This window comes from Cupressus sempervirens, chromosome 6 (assembly GCF_028749045.1).
Source record: "Cupressus sempervirens isolate cs-2001-9-10 chromosome 6, ASM2874904v1, whole genome shotgun sequence".
Lineage (NCBI taxonomy): Eukaryota > Viridiplantae > Streptophyta > Pinopsida > Cupressales > Cupressaceae > Cupressus > Cupressus sempervirens.
The window spans coordinates 218,511,833-218,527,556 of record NC_143123.1 but is presented as its reverse complement, the minus strand read 5'-3'; the positions used below and the strand labels follow the sequence as shown (position 1 = coordinate 218,527,556).

Below are 15,724 nucleotides of genomic sequence, written 5' to 3'. Positions count from 1 at the left end.
CACCATGAACCATATTAGAGAATAAGGGTGTTCACCTCAAATTTCTCTCTCATGAGAAGAATGTATTGCGAGGGATTGCACTTTGAACTTCTCCTTTAAGAAGAAAGTCTAGCCTTTTGACCTCCTCGGCCAAGGTTACTTCTAATGAAATGTCAAACTCCCTCTGAATATGATAACTTTTTTGACCTCCTCGTACAAAGGTTGCATGTGATGGATTTTCAGACTCCCTTTGAATGTTAGAACTTATCTAGATATGTTCTGCCAACTCAGGCCCATGGCAGCAAGTTATTTCTTCATTCTTCAACATGGAACTTCACCTCGTGAATCTTGGTCCTCTTGACTGTCCCCTCGTCTAGTTTGAGGAATGGACATTGGAACCTCTGGTTCTTATGTGTACTATGTAAATCTTTAGAATCTATTGGCACTATCCCCTCTATTGTTTGCTTCCCTTCTCAATTCATTGAGTTGTTAAACTTCATATATTCATAGTCCTATCTCTGTGCTATCTCAACCTCTGTGGTACTACAGTTATAAATTTTAATTAATACTCTTACTGAATATAATTATCTTCCACTCTTGTTATCACTGATCCATTCGCTTCAACTTGACCTTATTTATCTCTGACTCTATCCAATGTAGACGATAATATATTATCATTACTACTCTGCTATTTCTCAATTCCCTTACCATTTCCTTCGTATTTTATATTTCTTCACTTATGACTCTCGAAATATGTTATTTATTTCTGTTTCCTTGTCTTACTCACCGTGGACTATCTGAGTCCTCCATCTTTATTTATTTCTATTTGTATTTACTTCTTGTTCTGCACATTCTTCTGCCTCGCTGTTAAGATTTGTTGGCTTGCAATTATTAGTTTTCTTGGTTTCGTCCTATTTTATATTTCTGTCACTTATCCTTATTACCACTGTTAACTCTGGTATGTGGTTAATTGCCCACATTCTCCAATCTTTGTTCTTTCCTTCACTGTTGGCGAGTATCTCTAACTAAACAAAATGCAAATGTCTTTTAATCTTTCTTATTATCTTATTTGCTATTTTTCCTTTTTTTCTTTTAATCCATTTAGGATTTCAATATGCTGCGATGGTCCCATCACTTCCGTAAGATGCACTTCTCGTAATCTCAGTTTTGTTCGATGATTGTTTTAATATAACCATTCTTCATTCATTGCCAAGTTATTCTCATATGTAGATAGCAATGTTTCATCATCTACCATTTTTTTAGGGATTGACAAATCTCCTCCCAAGCTTTGCTCTGATACCATGTTAAGTTTTAATAGATTTGTCAATGTTGTAACTTATAATAGCACATATATATTTCTGTGTTTCAAGTTACCTTCTCAATGCATATGTATATGATATTAAAAGGCATGTCTTTGTAGAGGTGTCTCTTTAATTCTCATTAGTTATCGATAACATTTTCTTATTATCATGATTAAGAATGTGATAATAACTTATATATATAATATTGCACACACACACACACACACACACACACACACACACACACACACACACACACACACACAATCAATAATACTAATGCTCCATGATAATAATCGTGAAGGATATATATCAAATTTTTGAGACCGACAGGTCATTGAAACATTTGATTTCATTGGTTGGAATCATTTGATTGACACTACAATCATTAATAGAATTCACCAAATGACTGGTATTTTCAAATCAGGTTTTGGCACCTAGGGGTTGTCAAGTGTAAAAAAGAAGATAACACTTGATATGAATGTTGTTATGTTGAAGAGAGTGTATGATGAATAAAAGTTGAAGGAGATCGAGCCAAAGTAACGTGACTCGGACCCGGCTTGAAATCGGCAAGGGTAACTTGACTCGTGACTCAGCTCGGACTTGGAAGTGACTCTGCAGTGTCTCAGCAAAGTGAAAAGACCTCGAAATTTTGAGATTTTTTAGGATTTAAAGAACATTCCATGCACCCATTATTGAATAAAGCTTAAAGACACAATAACATCATTAAATAGAAGATAATTTGATCATAATGCACATACTTAAATTTAAAAGTCAAACATACATCGATTACATAAGTACAATACTACAAAGGTAAATTGCTAAATAATATATTACTAGTAATTAAATAGTAGCTGAAGGAAATATTATAAAAGTAAAACATAGAATCATATATAAAATGATAAATCCATGCAACCCATCAAAATGTATATGTATTATGAAATCCAACACATCAAGATTCAATAGTCATCATTAAATGTTCCAGATTCTAATCATATGTTAAGTTAAACAAAAAGTTAGAACAAGACTATAGCTATGGCTTCTAGTCGGAGTCCTCATCATCATCCTCATCGTCATCGTCATCATCATCCTCATCCTCATCCCCATCCTCATCCCCAACCTCAACCTCAACCTCAGGCTCAGTATAATCTATAAAATGCCTCTTAGTAAGGCGTCTAAGATAGGTCCTGGATGACTGATTAGCCATAGCATCAGCCTGTGAGGTGCCTCTAGGATCAACTGCAGTCTCTGGCTCTACTAATGCCTATGAGGTGCCACTAGGATCAACTGTAGTCTCTGGCTCTGCCAATGCCTATGAGGTGCCACTAGGAACAACTGGAGCTCTCTGGTCCTCTGCTGCCATAGCCACAACCTCAGTTTGGCCCTCCTTATCTTCTTGGTCAACCCACTATAGGTCCTCATCATCAAAGACAAGATTAGTAGCCTCAGTGATCCACTCAGACTTTGGATCAACCTCCTCTAGAGTAATTGGAGAGGTGTCACTATCCAAAATCTCCCAGGTCCTAATGTGCAGGTTGTAATGCACAAAGACTAGCCTATTCATTTTCTCCACAGACAACCTGTTACGCCTCTTCAAGTGGATATGCTCGAACATGCTCCAGTTGCGCTTACATCTAGAAGCGCTACTTGGCTGGCTCATGATGCGGATGGCGATTTGCTGAAGGTTTTTGGTTGAAGGCCCAAACATTTGCCACCATCTATTTGAATTTTGAAAAAAGGAAAAGAAAAAAATATTAGTCTCATTTCAAAATTTGAACTTGAAAGTTTAAAGCTAGAAATTTAGAAACTAGATTGTATAAGGCCTAAGTTGCAATTTTTACCTGGTTGCAATTTTGTACGACCTTCTTTGCAAATTTGACTTGAAAAAATGGGCCCTAATGCATTATTATAGGCATCCATCTCAAGCAATTTATTTGTGGCATTAATGGCCATCTTCGATATCACAGTGTATAGGCCACTAAGAACCTCCTCATTTGCCTTGAAATCTTCACGGAAACAGTATGCTGGATTGAGGTAATAGGCTGCTGCGTGGATGGGCTTATGAAGCTGATTTTTCCATCTATCAATTATGTCCTAAATAAGGTCATAGTTTTCCTCAACTCCTACATATTTGACCTTAATAGCCTCCTTGGCCTTATCCATGCCCTCATATATGTAGCCCATAGAGGGCTTCTCCCCATCAACAACTCGTAGGAGGGCTACAAGGGGCTCAGTGATTTACAAAACAATTAAACGAAAAAACAATTTAGTGAATGATGAAACTTTGCAAAGTTGCACAATGAAAATAAAACAAATGTATGAGATAAATTAATTTATAAAATTTTAAGACTTAAGCTTTTAAAATTTAAATTACCTCCACAATCTTCAAACATGGCTCCCAAAAACCTTCATCATCATAAATGCATTTTGTTGCATCTATCCCTGCAAGGCTGGTGGCAAAGGAGGAGGAACTCCATTTTGGACCAACAAACATGCACCTCAAAGCTAACCTTGAACTTAACAAGGATTTTAGTGATAAAATTAGAGGCAAATCTTGTGATACCGGGACAAGCCAACTCCTTTCCCTTTGTGTATTGCCTCATAGTGCTGAGGACCAAGGCATGATTATAGATGAACTTACAAAGATTTTTGACCTTAGCAACTCATGATTTCACTCATACAAGCTTGCCAATATCCTCTAACATGAGGTCGATGCAATGGGCCGCACATGGAGCCCAAAAGATTTTTGGGTGTCTCTCCATCAAAAGTTTTCTTGTAGCAATTTTAAATTAGTTAGTAAACAATGAAATTTTTTGATGTATTAAAGAACTTTAAATTTTCAAAATTTAATAAAAAATTAAAACAAATTTTTTAGAACTTAGAAAGTTAGAAGTTAAAATTTTACCTGTAGCAACATAATTAACTGCATTATCAGTCACCACTTGGACAACATTCTCTTCCCCCACCTCCCTTATGACCTCCTCAATAGCCTCACGTAAGAATTTTGCATCTTTCACATGGGAGGAAGCATCTATAGACCTCAAAAACATGGTGGATCCTGAAAGTGAAAATTAAACAAAATAATTATCATTCAAGAATCAATAGTCAATAAAACAAATTTTTCGTTATTCAATAATACATTAAATTTTAGACTTCAAGAAGTAGAGGATGATGAAATTTAAATTACCTCCGCTAGAAACAAAAAAATTTAGGAAGGTCCCATTCCTCCTATCTTTCCATCCATCCGTCATAATGGTACACCCCTTTTGGCTCCAAATCTTTCTATGGTCTTCCAACTCAAGTTTCATCTCCTCAACCATATCTATTAAGACAGGGCCACTCAACTCATCTTCAGTGGGGACTTTAAACCCCGCACCACAAATGGAAACTGCATCAATCATCCCCTACCAATAAGGAGTCTTGTTACATTTATAAAAATATTTTAATTAGCATATTTCAAATTTTCAACATCAAGTTAAAAATATAAAATTGAATTTAAATTTTAAAACTTAAAAATTTAAAACGTAAAATAATCAAATATAAATGAAGTTGAAGTACTTGGCTGCTATAAATGGAATGTTACAGAAAAGCCAAAACTTGCAAATTGCTCTTATTCTAGCTTCATGTATCTCCTTATTCCAGCCCAAGCTCTCAAGTGAGGGTTGTGCACCAGGAGTGGAATGGGGTATAAAAAAGTTGTCCAACCTAGATTTTCTGACTCTAGGACGAAAGGTAAAGCCAGTACTACTAGAAGGGGCAGCAGCTACAGCACCACTAGCAGTGCAAGGAGTAGATGTAGAAGTACGACTAGTAGAAGCACTAGGACGATAGGGGGGAAGGGAAGAACCTTCTCCAACACAACCTACTGATTCAGAAACATTTCTAGATGAGCATTGAAGGGAATTGGAATCAATCTGAGCTAACTCTGCTAATTGCTTTTTTAAAATTCTTTTTCTTGTTCATATTTTTCTAAGGCAACATAACAAAAATGTTGAGCCTCAATAGTTGCAACTCTACAAGGCTCAGTATCATGACCACGTATGCCAACAATATGGTATTTCAATCTATTTATCCCCCCACTATTAACGGTTTTACAAGATAGGCATCTTGTTTGAGTTCTAGCTCTACCCGGAAAGTCTATGGTGTACTTCTAACACTCATCTTTTTTGTTGCCTTTAGAGAGCTTGGGCTTTTTACCTCTAGGAGCCATTATGAGTAAGGAAAAATGTAAAAGTTGCTGCAATAAGACATTTTAGACCAAATATTACCATTTAAGCATTGTATTTTATGAAGATCTAAAGTAAGAAAAAAAACCCATAAACATACAAAAAAAATTCATCCAAAAAACCCATAAGCATAGAGAAAAAAATCATCAAAATCTAAAAAATCAACTCTTACCTCTTTCAAATGCCTTGAGAAGTGTTGAGAAGAGCTCCTATAAACTCCTTGATGATCTAAATGCAAGCTCCAATGTCATAAATGCAAGTTTTTCTCCTCTTCCTTTCAACTAGTTGCAAAACAATGACACTCTATTTCTCTTCTTCCTCTCTCTCTCTCTTTCTTCTTCTCACAATAGAGTGTTATGAAAGGCCTTTTAGGATTATAAGCATAACATAGAACAAAAAAAAAACATTGTTTGTGCAATTTTTTAACCCAACTAAGCGTCTGCTGCTGTGGCCGGGTCAAGTTGCTCGTGACTCGTGAGTCAGGTGAGTAGGCAAGTCACGTCACCTGAGTCACCGCTCACGGGTCATGGGTCATTCTGACTCGGATGCCAGGTGGTGACTCGCTGACTCGTGTGACTCGCCCGACTCGCGGTGAGTCACGTTACACTGGATTGAGTAGAGGAGCCAAACAAGTATAGACAGGTTTCTCAAAAAGGCGGCAAGGAACAGGGAGAGGTGAAAGGTGATACAAGGTAGGTCATGGGCAAGCCAAAGCAGAGGACCTTTAAGCACAAAACAACAGATCTACAAGGCAGGTAGTGCCATTTCAAGATCACCCACTTAGTTGTGTTTTCTTACCATTGCAACTATGTGTAACCCTTAAACAGGCATGCTTGTATTTAAGCATTTGTAAATCTTTTTAACAAGGTACCTCCAAAAAGGAGTGTTCTAAATCCTCTAGCAAGGTAGCTTTAATAGGCTGATTGCAATCTTAATAGGTTACTAGCATTCTTGATAGGATGAGTTCTCAGAAAGGAACAATTGTAGCTCCTAACAAGGCAACCTTTTAACTACAATAAAAGGCTAGTGGATATATTACTCCCATCATGGTTTTCACCCTCTCACCGAAGGTTTCCTCGTGAAAAATCATTGTGTCATTTATGTATACCTTTTGGTGTGAGCTTGCATGGTTTTAATTTGTTGCATGTCATTACTTTTTTGTTAGAGAAACTATTATGCAAGTTATTTGAAGTGTCAGTAAAGGTAATCAGTTTTAAAGGTCAAATTGATTCAACCCCCACTTCTTAGTACCAGTTTGGGACAACATTTTTTACATCAATGTTCTAGATCACACTCCATAATCCATCATCAAGATGATAGAGAGCATAAGGAGAAAAATTAGAAAAGTTGCAAACCTAAACCCTATAAAAAGAGAGGGTAAGGAGGTTGGTCAAAGAAGAGGATAAGGGTCTCTCTTCCTCTCCCCCCGTCCCCCCTGCCCCACCTTTCTACCAACCCCCTTACCCTCTCTTTTTAAAGAGTTCAGGTCTTCAACTTTTCTATATTTTTCTCCTTCTTCTCTCTATCATCCTAATGATGGATCACAGAGTGTGATCCAAAACACTGATGTAAAAAACATGCACACAATCAAATACAAAAACAACATATAGATATCTTATGGATTGTGAAAATTATCTTGTGCTTAAAACAACTTATTGTTTCCTTGTTGATTACACATCGACTTGGATTATGTCTTGGAATCAACTCTATTTTTGAGAGATTCAACAATTTTGTGAGTTTTTCTAGGGTTCCGCAATGACTTTTCACCTTTTTGGCCATTTTTAAGATCATTACCTTAATGTGCTTTAAATACAAATAATCATTGAAAATTGGGTCAATGATTTTTTCATGAATAGGGATTTTTTCAGGGAAAAGATCAGCTGGCTCCAGGATTCCTGATTAATTGCAGTTTTTTACAGATTATTGCTTCTCTGGTTGCAAGTTCAAGTAATTAAAACTGCTATGCTGCAAGTTGTTTCATTTTCTCTCATGGTGGGTGCTTTATGTCTAGGGTTGATGCAAAAGGTAGTGGGGTCTTTGGGGGTCTCCATCCCCTTTTTAATTTGAATTGGGCCTGGGATGCCATCTCATCCCTCTATAGTTTCTTCAGGAAAAAAGACTTTCTGTGGATGTTTCTTTGAATTATGTTAAATTGGGTATAATTGGGGGATGTTTCCAATCCATTTCTTCCTCCCCAAACATCCTGTATAATGTAAAGGTCTGAAAATAAGAGATGGGTCCCCAGGGTACATAAAAAGAAACCTTAGGTGGACTAATGCACAGTGAAACAACTGGATAACCCCAACAAAGAAAGATAATTGCATACTTGAGAATCTTTTCTCTAATTTTAGCAGGAATATGCGAGTGGTTTACACTATGGAACAAAAGAAACCTCGTGGAAACACAAAAAATAATAAAAATTATTATGTGAGATCCTGTAACATGTAAGAAATACAAAGATCCAGCTTTTAAATCATTGCATCTTGAAGTATTATGAGAGAAAATATGGCATGAAATAAATTATGGTATACCAGGTGATTAAATTTTATTTGGCATGCTGAAAATAAGATTTTGCAAAACAAAAACTTTTACCTCCATTCACGACTGAGCTGAATTCCATCATCTTAAAACTGCATTTTATTGACATTTAAATGGACATTAAAACGTATCATGTGGCTGCTGGTATTCACAGAAATTTCAAGAAACCCAGCAGCTTTTGGTGGGCCTCTTCACTTCTAAAATCTGCTGTTATACTCTTTTGAGAGCCCAACAACATATTGTACATCTTTTTCTGGCCTATTTATTGCATTTCATGTTTAACTTGCTTCCATGAGAATATTCCATATTCTTCCATCAATCATAATTGCAATACATTTTGCATATCCCTGTTCCATAAATATTCAGCACACTTTCATATTAGCAGAATATTCCAAAAAAATATAATATTTGTAATAATTCAGAAATTGAACTGAAAAACTCTTTTTTTGACAGAAAAGCTGCCTAAAAAGAGTTTTCTTGGACCAACAAAGCAAATTTTCAAACTGAGAAACTGCCTTGAAAGACTTTTTCTCTCTAATTCCTGCTGATTTGAGCACACAAAGTACGATAAAGATTAATGGAGAGTGTATACCATGAAGTCTTAGTACTGCAGGAATATTTTCTTACACCTCAAATCTGTTATGGTTCTCCAATAGCTCTTGAGTGTTGTGATTGCAAGAGTTAACCATATTCACAAAATTATTTTGCAAGAGCTGCATGGGATATGTGCAGGAATAATTCATAAAGTTTTATAAGAACGTGTACAAATTAATCAGTGTGCTTTTATTCTTGGTGCTCTTACAGCCCAGGCATGCAAATAGTTACATGCTTATTAATGAGGGTATCATGAAGGCGTAATGGTAGTTTCTCAAGATTTCTCAGTTTTATACTACATAAGATCTAAAATAATGATTATGATAGTTTTTGATGAAAGTATATAACATCTGAAAAAATAATACCAACTGAGCAATATTAGTATATTACGTTTCAGCAACAAAAGATTAATCAATGCATTGTGCAGCAAGTTTACATTGTCTATTCTTCAGTGGTTCAGTTCTATAATTTTCTCTCAATATTGTTTTATCCTTCCACAGTGAAGGAAATTGTGGTTACATCAGCTTCCTTTATCATTGGCTTCTTTGTAAATTTTCAGGAATACACACAACCCCCTGGCTTTTCTTGTCCGGCTGCTCCTTTGCTACCAGCTGCTAGTATATTTTTCAACATATTTTTGTTTGCTCAGGTATATCATTATTTTGTACTTTTATATAATCCGAGGTGTAAGTTTCATTAGAAATGCATACCATTTTAATTGGTTTCTGTTGGCAGCTACATTGGGAAGCATGGGTGAGATTTGCAGTTCTCAGTACTGGCGCAGTCTTAATATATGCTCTGTACGGACAATATCATGCAGACCCTGATCTCTCTAGACTACGAGATTCATCACTTTATCAGAGAGCTTCAACAGTGGATGATGATGAACTTCATGGTTCAAATCCATAGGTAAAATGTGCTATTTGAATTCAAGATGAAAAATGATTAATCTTCTCGTGTGGTCTGGTTGTAATTGCAAAAATATCCACCTGTAAAATCAATTGTTATATAACTTGTTAGATTTCTTATTTTTAACTTTTGCCTTAAATGAAATGCAAATTTTGAGTCCACTTCTTGGAAAAGTGGATGGACAATACATATACATCAATACGTTGATAAACATATCTCAAAATTGATTTCCTTAATTCATTCTGCTTTCCTTGTCACAAATCAAATTGTTAATAATAATTGCAAATTTTTCTTCACATTAGAAGAAAGAGAAAAATCAATGGCCCAAACAGTTCAACATAGCCATCAGATTTCTCTATGTACTTGAAATCTACATTATGCAAAATTCCTGAGTTCTATTAGTTCAAGAAAACCTGTATGTTCCACAAATTTTTGAGATGGGAAAGTGAGGGATAAGGAAAATCTTTTTGAGAGGCCATTTTTAGGGAATGACAATTTATAAGTAGGGAAAATTTTAAAAGTATTTGAAATTTCTAATATTCACATGATAAGGCATCTACCATATTCATTATATAACCATATCATGAAATATTCGAGCTGACTTGAGAATTAATATCGGCCATCGACAAATCCATAAAATGTAATGACTCTCCTGTTTGCCACAATGTGTGCATCTAGAACTACTTCGAAATATTTTTTCCCAGCTTCTGTTTTGCCTATTGAGGTATGTGTGGATGGCATTCATGTGCCTTTTGTGGATGGAGTTTTGCCTTGTATAAGCACCGCACAAGATTCTTTAGGTGGTATTTCCTCTTCTGCACTGTGCCTACTTTCAGCAGAAGCTTGTCCATTGCAACCTAGCATCACTAGTTCTCTCATGCTGCCTTTGGTTCTTTTGGTGTTAATTGCCCTTTCCTTTACCTTCCGCTTGCAGATGCCATTGGCACTAGCATTGCCTCTTGTGGCTATGAAAATGAATCTTTAATTGTTCTTGACCACCCTCTTGTAGATGCCATTGCTACTATCACTGTCCCTAGTGGCCATGATAGTGGTTCTTTAATTGTTATTCAATGGATTTTTCACTAGGTCTTGGGCACTTGAGTACCCTTTGTAGGAGTGTCAGGTTACCTCTTCTTGTGGAATCCAATAGGGACTCCTTTTCACCCTTGGCTCATATTTTTGGCAACGATGTTTGGGACAACTTCAACACATTTTTGCATTCATGATCTTTAGTACAACTTTGAGATTTCGATTTCCTTCAAAATATAAAATTGAAAGTGTGCATCCATTTGCTTCCTTGTGAATAATCAATAGCTCTAAGAATAGAAGAGCTCATTAAACAAGTATCTATGATATTGATGAGTGGATGATGTTTATTTGTCCCACTCCTTTGGGATGATAGAGCAATGTTTTCTTCATGCCCTTTATCATTAAACTTTAGAATACTATATAAACGAGGTTGATGTGTAACTCATGCCTTTTCAGAAAGGCCATATTAGAGACTAACAAGATTTTCATGGTGAACAATTGTTTAAAGTATGATGAACATACCACATGAAATAGGATGACATGATGAAATTCAAATTTAGGAATGCAAGAATACTCCTTGCCATGGTTTAATGTTAAATGTCACTACAACACTAGTAGCCAAAAGGAAATTAAAATTTGGCAATATACGAATCTACCAATTCTTATGATTGTATATTGAATATCTCTACAACACGAGTAGCCGAAAGGAAATTAAAATCTAATGATATAAGAATCTAGTTCTTGTGACTGCATATTGAACATCACTACAACACTAGTAGCCTTTCTTTTTCCTTTGGTAGATCCTTGGTAAAAAATATTGTCATTGTAGATTTTAAGGTGACTTCGCTAATGGAAAGTGACAAATGTTTCATATTTTGGATAAGTTGCTATTGAAATATCAACTTTCCTCAATGTTTGAGAGGGGCAAGCCCCTCATATGATGAGTTTTTAACGTAAAGTCTCAATTACTTACAGTGGTTTACTTTTGGAGACGTGAATTTCTCTTCTAATGTTTGTTGTATGAGTTTGTGACTATTAACTATCTTAAAGTGATCTAGTTTATGAGCTTTGTCTAGGGTCTAATGTCCCCACATTGGATTCCATTAATGCTCCATATCCTTAGATGTTTGATTCAAACCAAATACCTCAATGAGATGTGGAGGGAAAGCAAATGTTGAATAAAAATCAACTATCTTTACAATATCAAATTGTTTTGATGCCTTCACTATAGCCATCCAAACACGTCATACTTTTTATACAAGTTTGAAATAAGTCACTTCCAATTATGTCCAAAATACTTTGTTTTGAGTAACTTGAGGACTCCATGTTGATTGCTTTCTATAATAATTACATTTTTGCTACTTGAATTTTTCAGATCTATCTCATTCTTTGTGCCTTCTCTTTCTTCAAGTATATCCTCTGATTCACTCTGTCAAATAATTTAGGGGTTTTGTGTACAATTCCATATTTTGCGTGTTCAATAACAATGTAGTTGTGATAGCAAATCTTGAGAAAAATTCACCTTTCATTATGTTTTGGTAGTTACCCCTTCACCAGTGCTAGTTCTTTGATATATTGGACATTATTATAATGGAAGCTTGTATTTCAAATCATTTCATTTAGTGCCATCAATGATCTCCACAAGAACGTTACATGTGTCTAAAATAATATGAATGCTTCGCATCTTTCAGAACAATTTCAATTACCACAAGGCTAGAAATGAATGTAGATGTAGTGTAGCAATTAGAACACACTTGAAGGTTTTTAGCAATTTAAATATCCTTCTTCATTATCAACCTTTACAGTGTACTTGATATAAGTATTGATGAATATCAATTTTCTTTTGAATCGTAATTTAGTAGCTTGCAATTGCTGTTGGAATGAGTTTTTGACCACAAAGGTGTTGATAGAGGAGGATCTCTTTATTTGACTTCATCTTTGACATTGCGAAACAATCAAATAATAACAATGATTAGTAGGGGCAGATGGTTATGGATCAACCAGAGTGGTAGGTACTCAAACAGGCCCGGATGCTTGTCGGATGTTGGTTCAATTGGAACTGGATCAACAAGCATTGGATTGGGCTCCGTAGGTGAACCCTTACCTGATCTAATGCCGACCCTATAGAGAGTGGGGTCCTTTGCTGGATCAAAATCTCCAATTCAGAAATGAATACCTCTTTAGCCCTAGCCCTACCCCCTCGGGCTCCTTGTGTCCACACCCCGGCGGGTGGTATAGTTGCTACCACCTGTACCTCGTAGAATAGTAGGGCCTGTGTTGCCTCCGCTGCAACTACCCCTGCTTCTTCTGCTTCCTATGGTTTTGCCACTGAATAAAAAGGAGCTTGATCCCGAAGAATAAGCCCCTACTATTTGAAGGGCGAAGAGGTAGCCCATAAAATGATAGGGATCTGCCCCAGCGAATCAAACACAATATTTATTTTTATTATCATGGTATTGGTGAAAGTCTAATCGAACAATGTTTCCAAGATATTTCAAAATCCAAATTGAATTGTCTTCTTGTCTAGAAACACAAATGGATATTATAATTATGTATGGTTTACCTCTTTTAGCATCATGAAGTACAAGGTTGGTAATGTTATGAACTTTCAAGGAACCAAAACTTGTCATAACATTTGAACAACTCAATATTTTCTCATAAAACTTTGTGAAATCATTGATAATATTGCTGCGACCAAAACCCATAAAACCAATTCTATTGAAATTGGACAAGACTTTTCGTTTACTTTTTATTATTATTTAAATTTGATCGATGAAAAATAGAACTTTCAATATCTAATCATTTGGAGGTCGATTCAATTTGAAAACTTGACTCAATGGCCAAAACAAAATTAGTATGGGCCAGAGTTGAGGATTTTGTACCATCTTTCACAAATCTCAAAATCTTCATACACTTATCCTAGTGGTTCCCATTGAAATGTTATTTTTTTCTCTTCAATTTGATATATCAAACTTTAATGCAAGGATATTAATGTAATTAGGTCCACACTCCTAGGTTAGGTCTACTTAACCAACCTTTCAAGGCTTCTCCTAAGCCTATAGGGCTACCCAATGTCCCTATTCCAAGGGGATTCCTCTCTACTATCCCCTTCTATAAGACCTAATTCATCAATTTGATGTTCCACTTCTACTCCTCAAATCCAGCCTAGTCTTCATGCTAGGTAACTCTTGCCATGTTTGCAAGAATGGGGTCAACTACCAAGTTAGCATTTCCACACCTCCAATCAGGCTTCTACACGCTAGCTATACATGACTTCTTGAGTGATCTTGGACTTTGTCCCACAAACCCACTTCACCAATCTATCAATCTCCCTTTCTAGGCCTAGTAGCCCTAGAGACCCCAATTAGGCCTCCTGTCTCGGTTTTTCAATATGAACTATGAAAGCTTGTAAACAACCCCCAGATATCATTGTTGATCCTAATACCTTTTTAGAGACCTTTAAGATTTTGTAGGTTTTAGGTCTTCAAGTTATCTAGACACCTGTGTAGCAAAATACCATACTTTTAAGGGTTTTGGAGACTTGATTGCAACATTTCACATTTGGTCTTCAATTACCAAGCAAATAGAGTCACCCATTCATCCAAAGTAACACAAGGCTACATCATACCTTGTTCCACACCTCCAACACTTGAACTAGCACACACCAATCCAACTCACCTTCTTACGAGCACTACAACATCATGAATCACCTAGTCGGGTATGGTAAAACTTGCCTAGGGCATGCTTGTAAAAATAGAAAACCTCATTATTAGCACTCCAAATTGCATATGTACAATATATACAGGGTGCTCTTCTTGATTCCAAAGGGCGATGATGATTTGACCAATGAAATTCAAGAAAGAGCCATTCTATCTATATCACCTCAAAATAGGACAGTGCACTACAATGCACTACAAGAATCCAAATCAATAGTGAACCATAAGCATCTAACCACCTATCCAACCATGAAGCAAACTCAGACAAATCAATCCATTCACATTGGATTCAATGGCCAAGTTAAATGACTGTGAGGAAAAATGCCAAAAACTTTTTTCTTCTCAACTTGAATTTGTACAAGTACACCAACCCTTCTCTTGGGCGGGTGTGGATGTTAAATAGCCATCTTGCACATGTGTCTACCTTTTGGACGGATCCCATAACTGAAAAAGACCAGTTTGTTCAATTTTAGACAAAGTTGCAAAGTTGCCAAAATGCAAACTTGCTTGAGCAACTTTTGCAACTTTGTGTTTTAGGTAACATAGGAGCTCAAAAATTTGCATGAGTCCCATATGACTCAAAATTGACTATTAACATGATTTTCAATTTGAGAGTTCCTTGGTCAACTCTTGGTCAACCCATGCACTAAGCAAGCCTTAACTCAAAAAACAAGTAACTAAGAGCCTAAATAGACACTTGGCCACTTCACACCCACTAATCTACCCTTTTCCCACAAAACACACACCTTGGGGCTTTATACTTAGCCCTTATTCATTGATGGTTGGCTAGGACCATCTACTAGCCAAAATGATGAAGACCTTAAGCCTAGATCTTCAGTGCTCTTGCACTAGATATGATAGGAAATAAGTGAAATATTACATTTCAAATACATAAAATTATGAAAATTGGTGTTGAAAGCATGAAAAATGACTCTCTTTGCAACTAGAGTTAGTTTGATAATGTTGTTTGATGCATGACAACTTTTGTCGCTTTGGCACAAAATGTTCAAATTTGCGATGTTAAAATGGGACAAACTAGCTCTAACATTTTTCTTCAATATTCATAAGTTGGATAGGTAGTGGCATTGCTAAATTATGTAGTTTGTATTGACATTTTCTTATAAAAGCAACGTAGATGCCTCAAAACTGGAGAATAATGGCTTCTCGCTCCCAAAATTTTTCAAACCTTCTTGCGCGCGCTACGGATTTTCCTGTTTCTGCTTGTGTGCTTGACGTTGCTGATTTTCCTCCGCTGCCTTTGGGGCTTGTTGCCGTGGATGATGCTATGGGGGTAGGGCTTCCCTCGTGCCCTCTCCTGGCGGCGTCAGTTCTCCCTTCGTCCCTGTTGCTACTATGGCCGGAGCCAATTCTGTGCATTCTCCTGTTGGCGTCTGTGTTCTTGCTGCTTCGGCCTCACTCAGTTTCACTGTAG

The 15,724-nt window shown here is 36.4% G+C and overlaps 1 protein-coding gene across 2 annotated transcripts in view; it reads left to right on the top strand.

Annotated features, from left to right (window-relative positions):
* The window catches only part of CAT9 (cationic amino acid transporter 9), a 135,545-nt gene extending 125,758 nt beyond the window's left edge, over window positions 1-9,787 (top strand). For both annotated transcript variants that reach the window (XM_089787521.1, XM_089787522.1), the window contains 2 exons: window positions 9,198-9,287; window positions 9,374-9,787. In XM_089787521.1, coding sequence (XP_089643647.1) covers window positions 9,198-9,287; window positions 9,374-9,547 — 264 coding nt within the window. In that variant the 3' untranslated portion in view covers window positions 9,548-9,787. The remainder of the gene's footprint in view (window positions 1-9,197; window positions 9,288-9,373) is intronic.
* The last annotated feature ends 5,937 nt before the right edge of the window (window positions 9,788-15,724 follow it).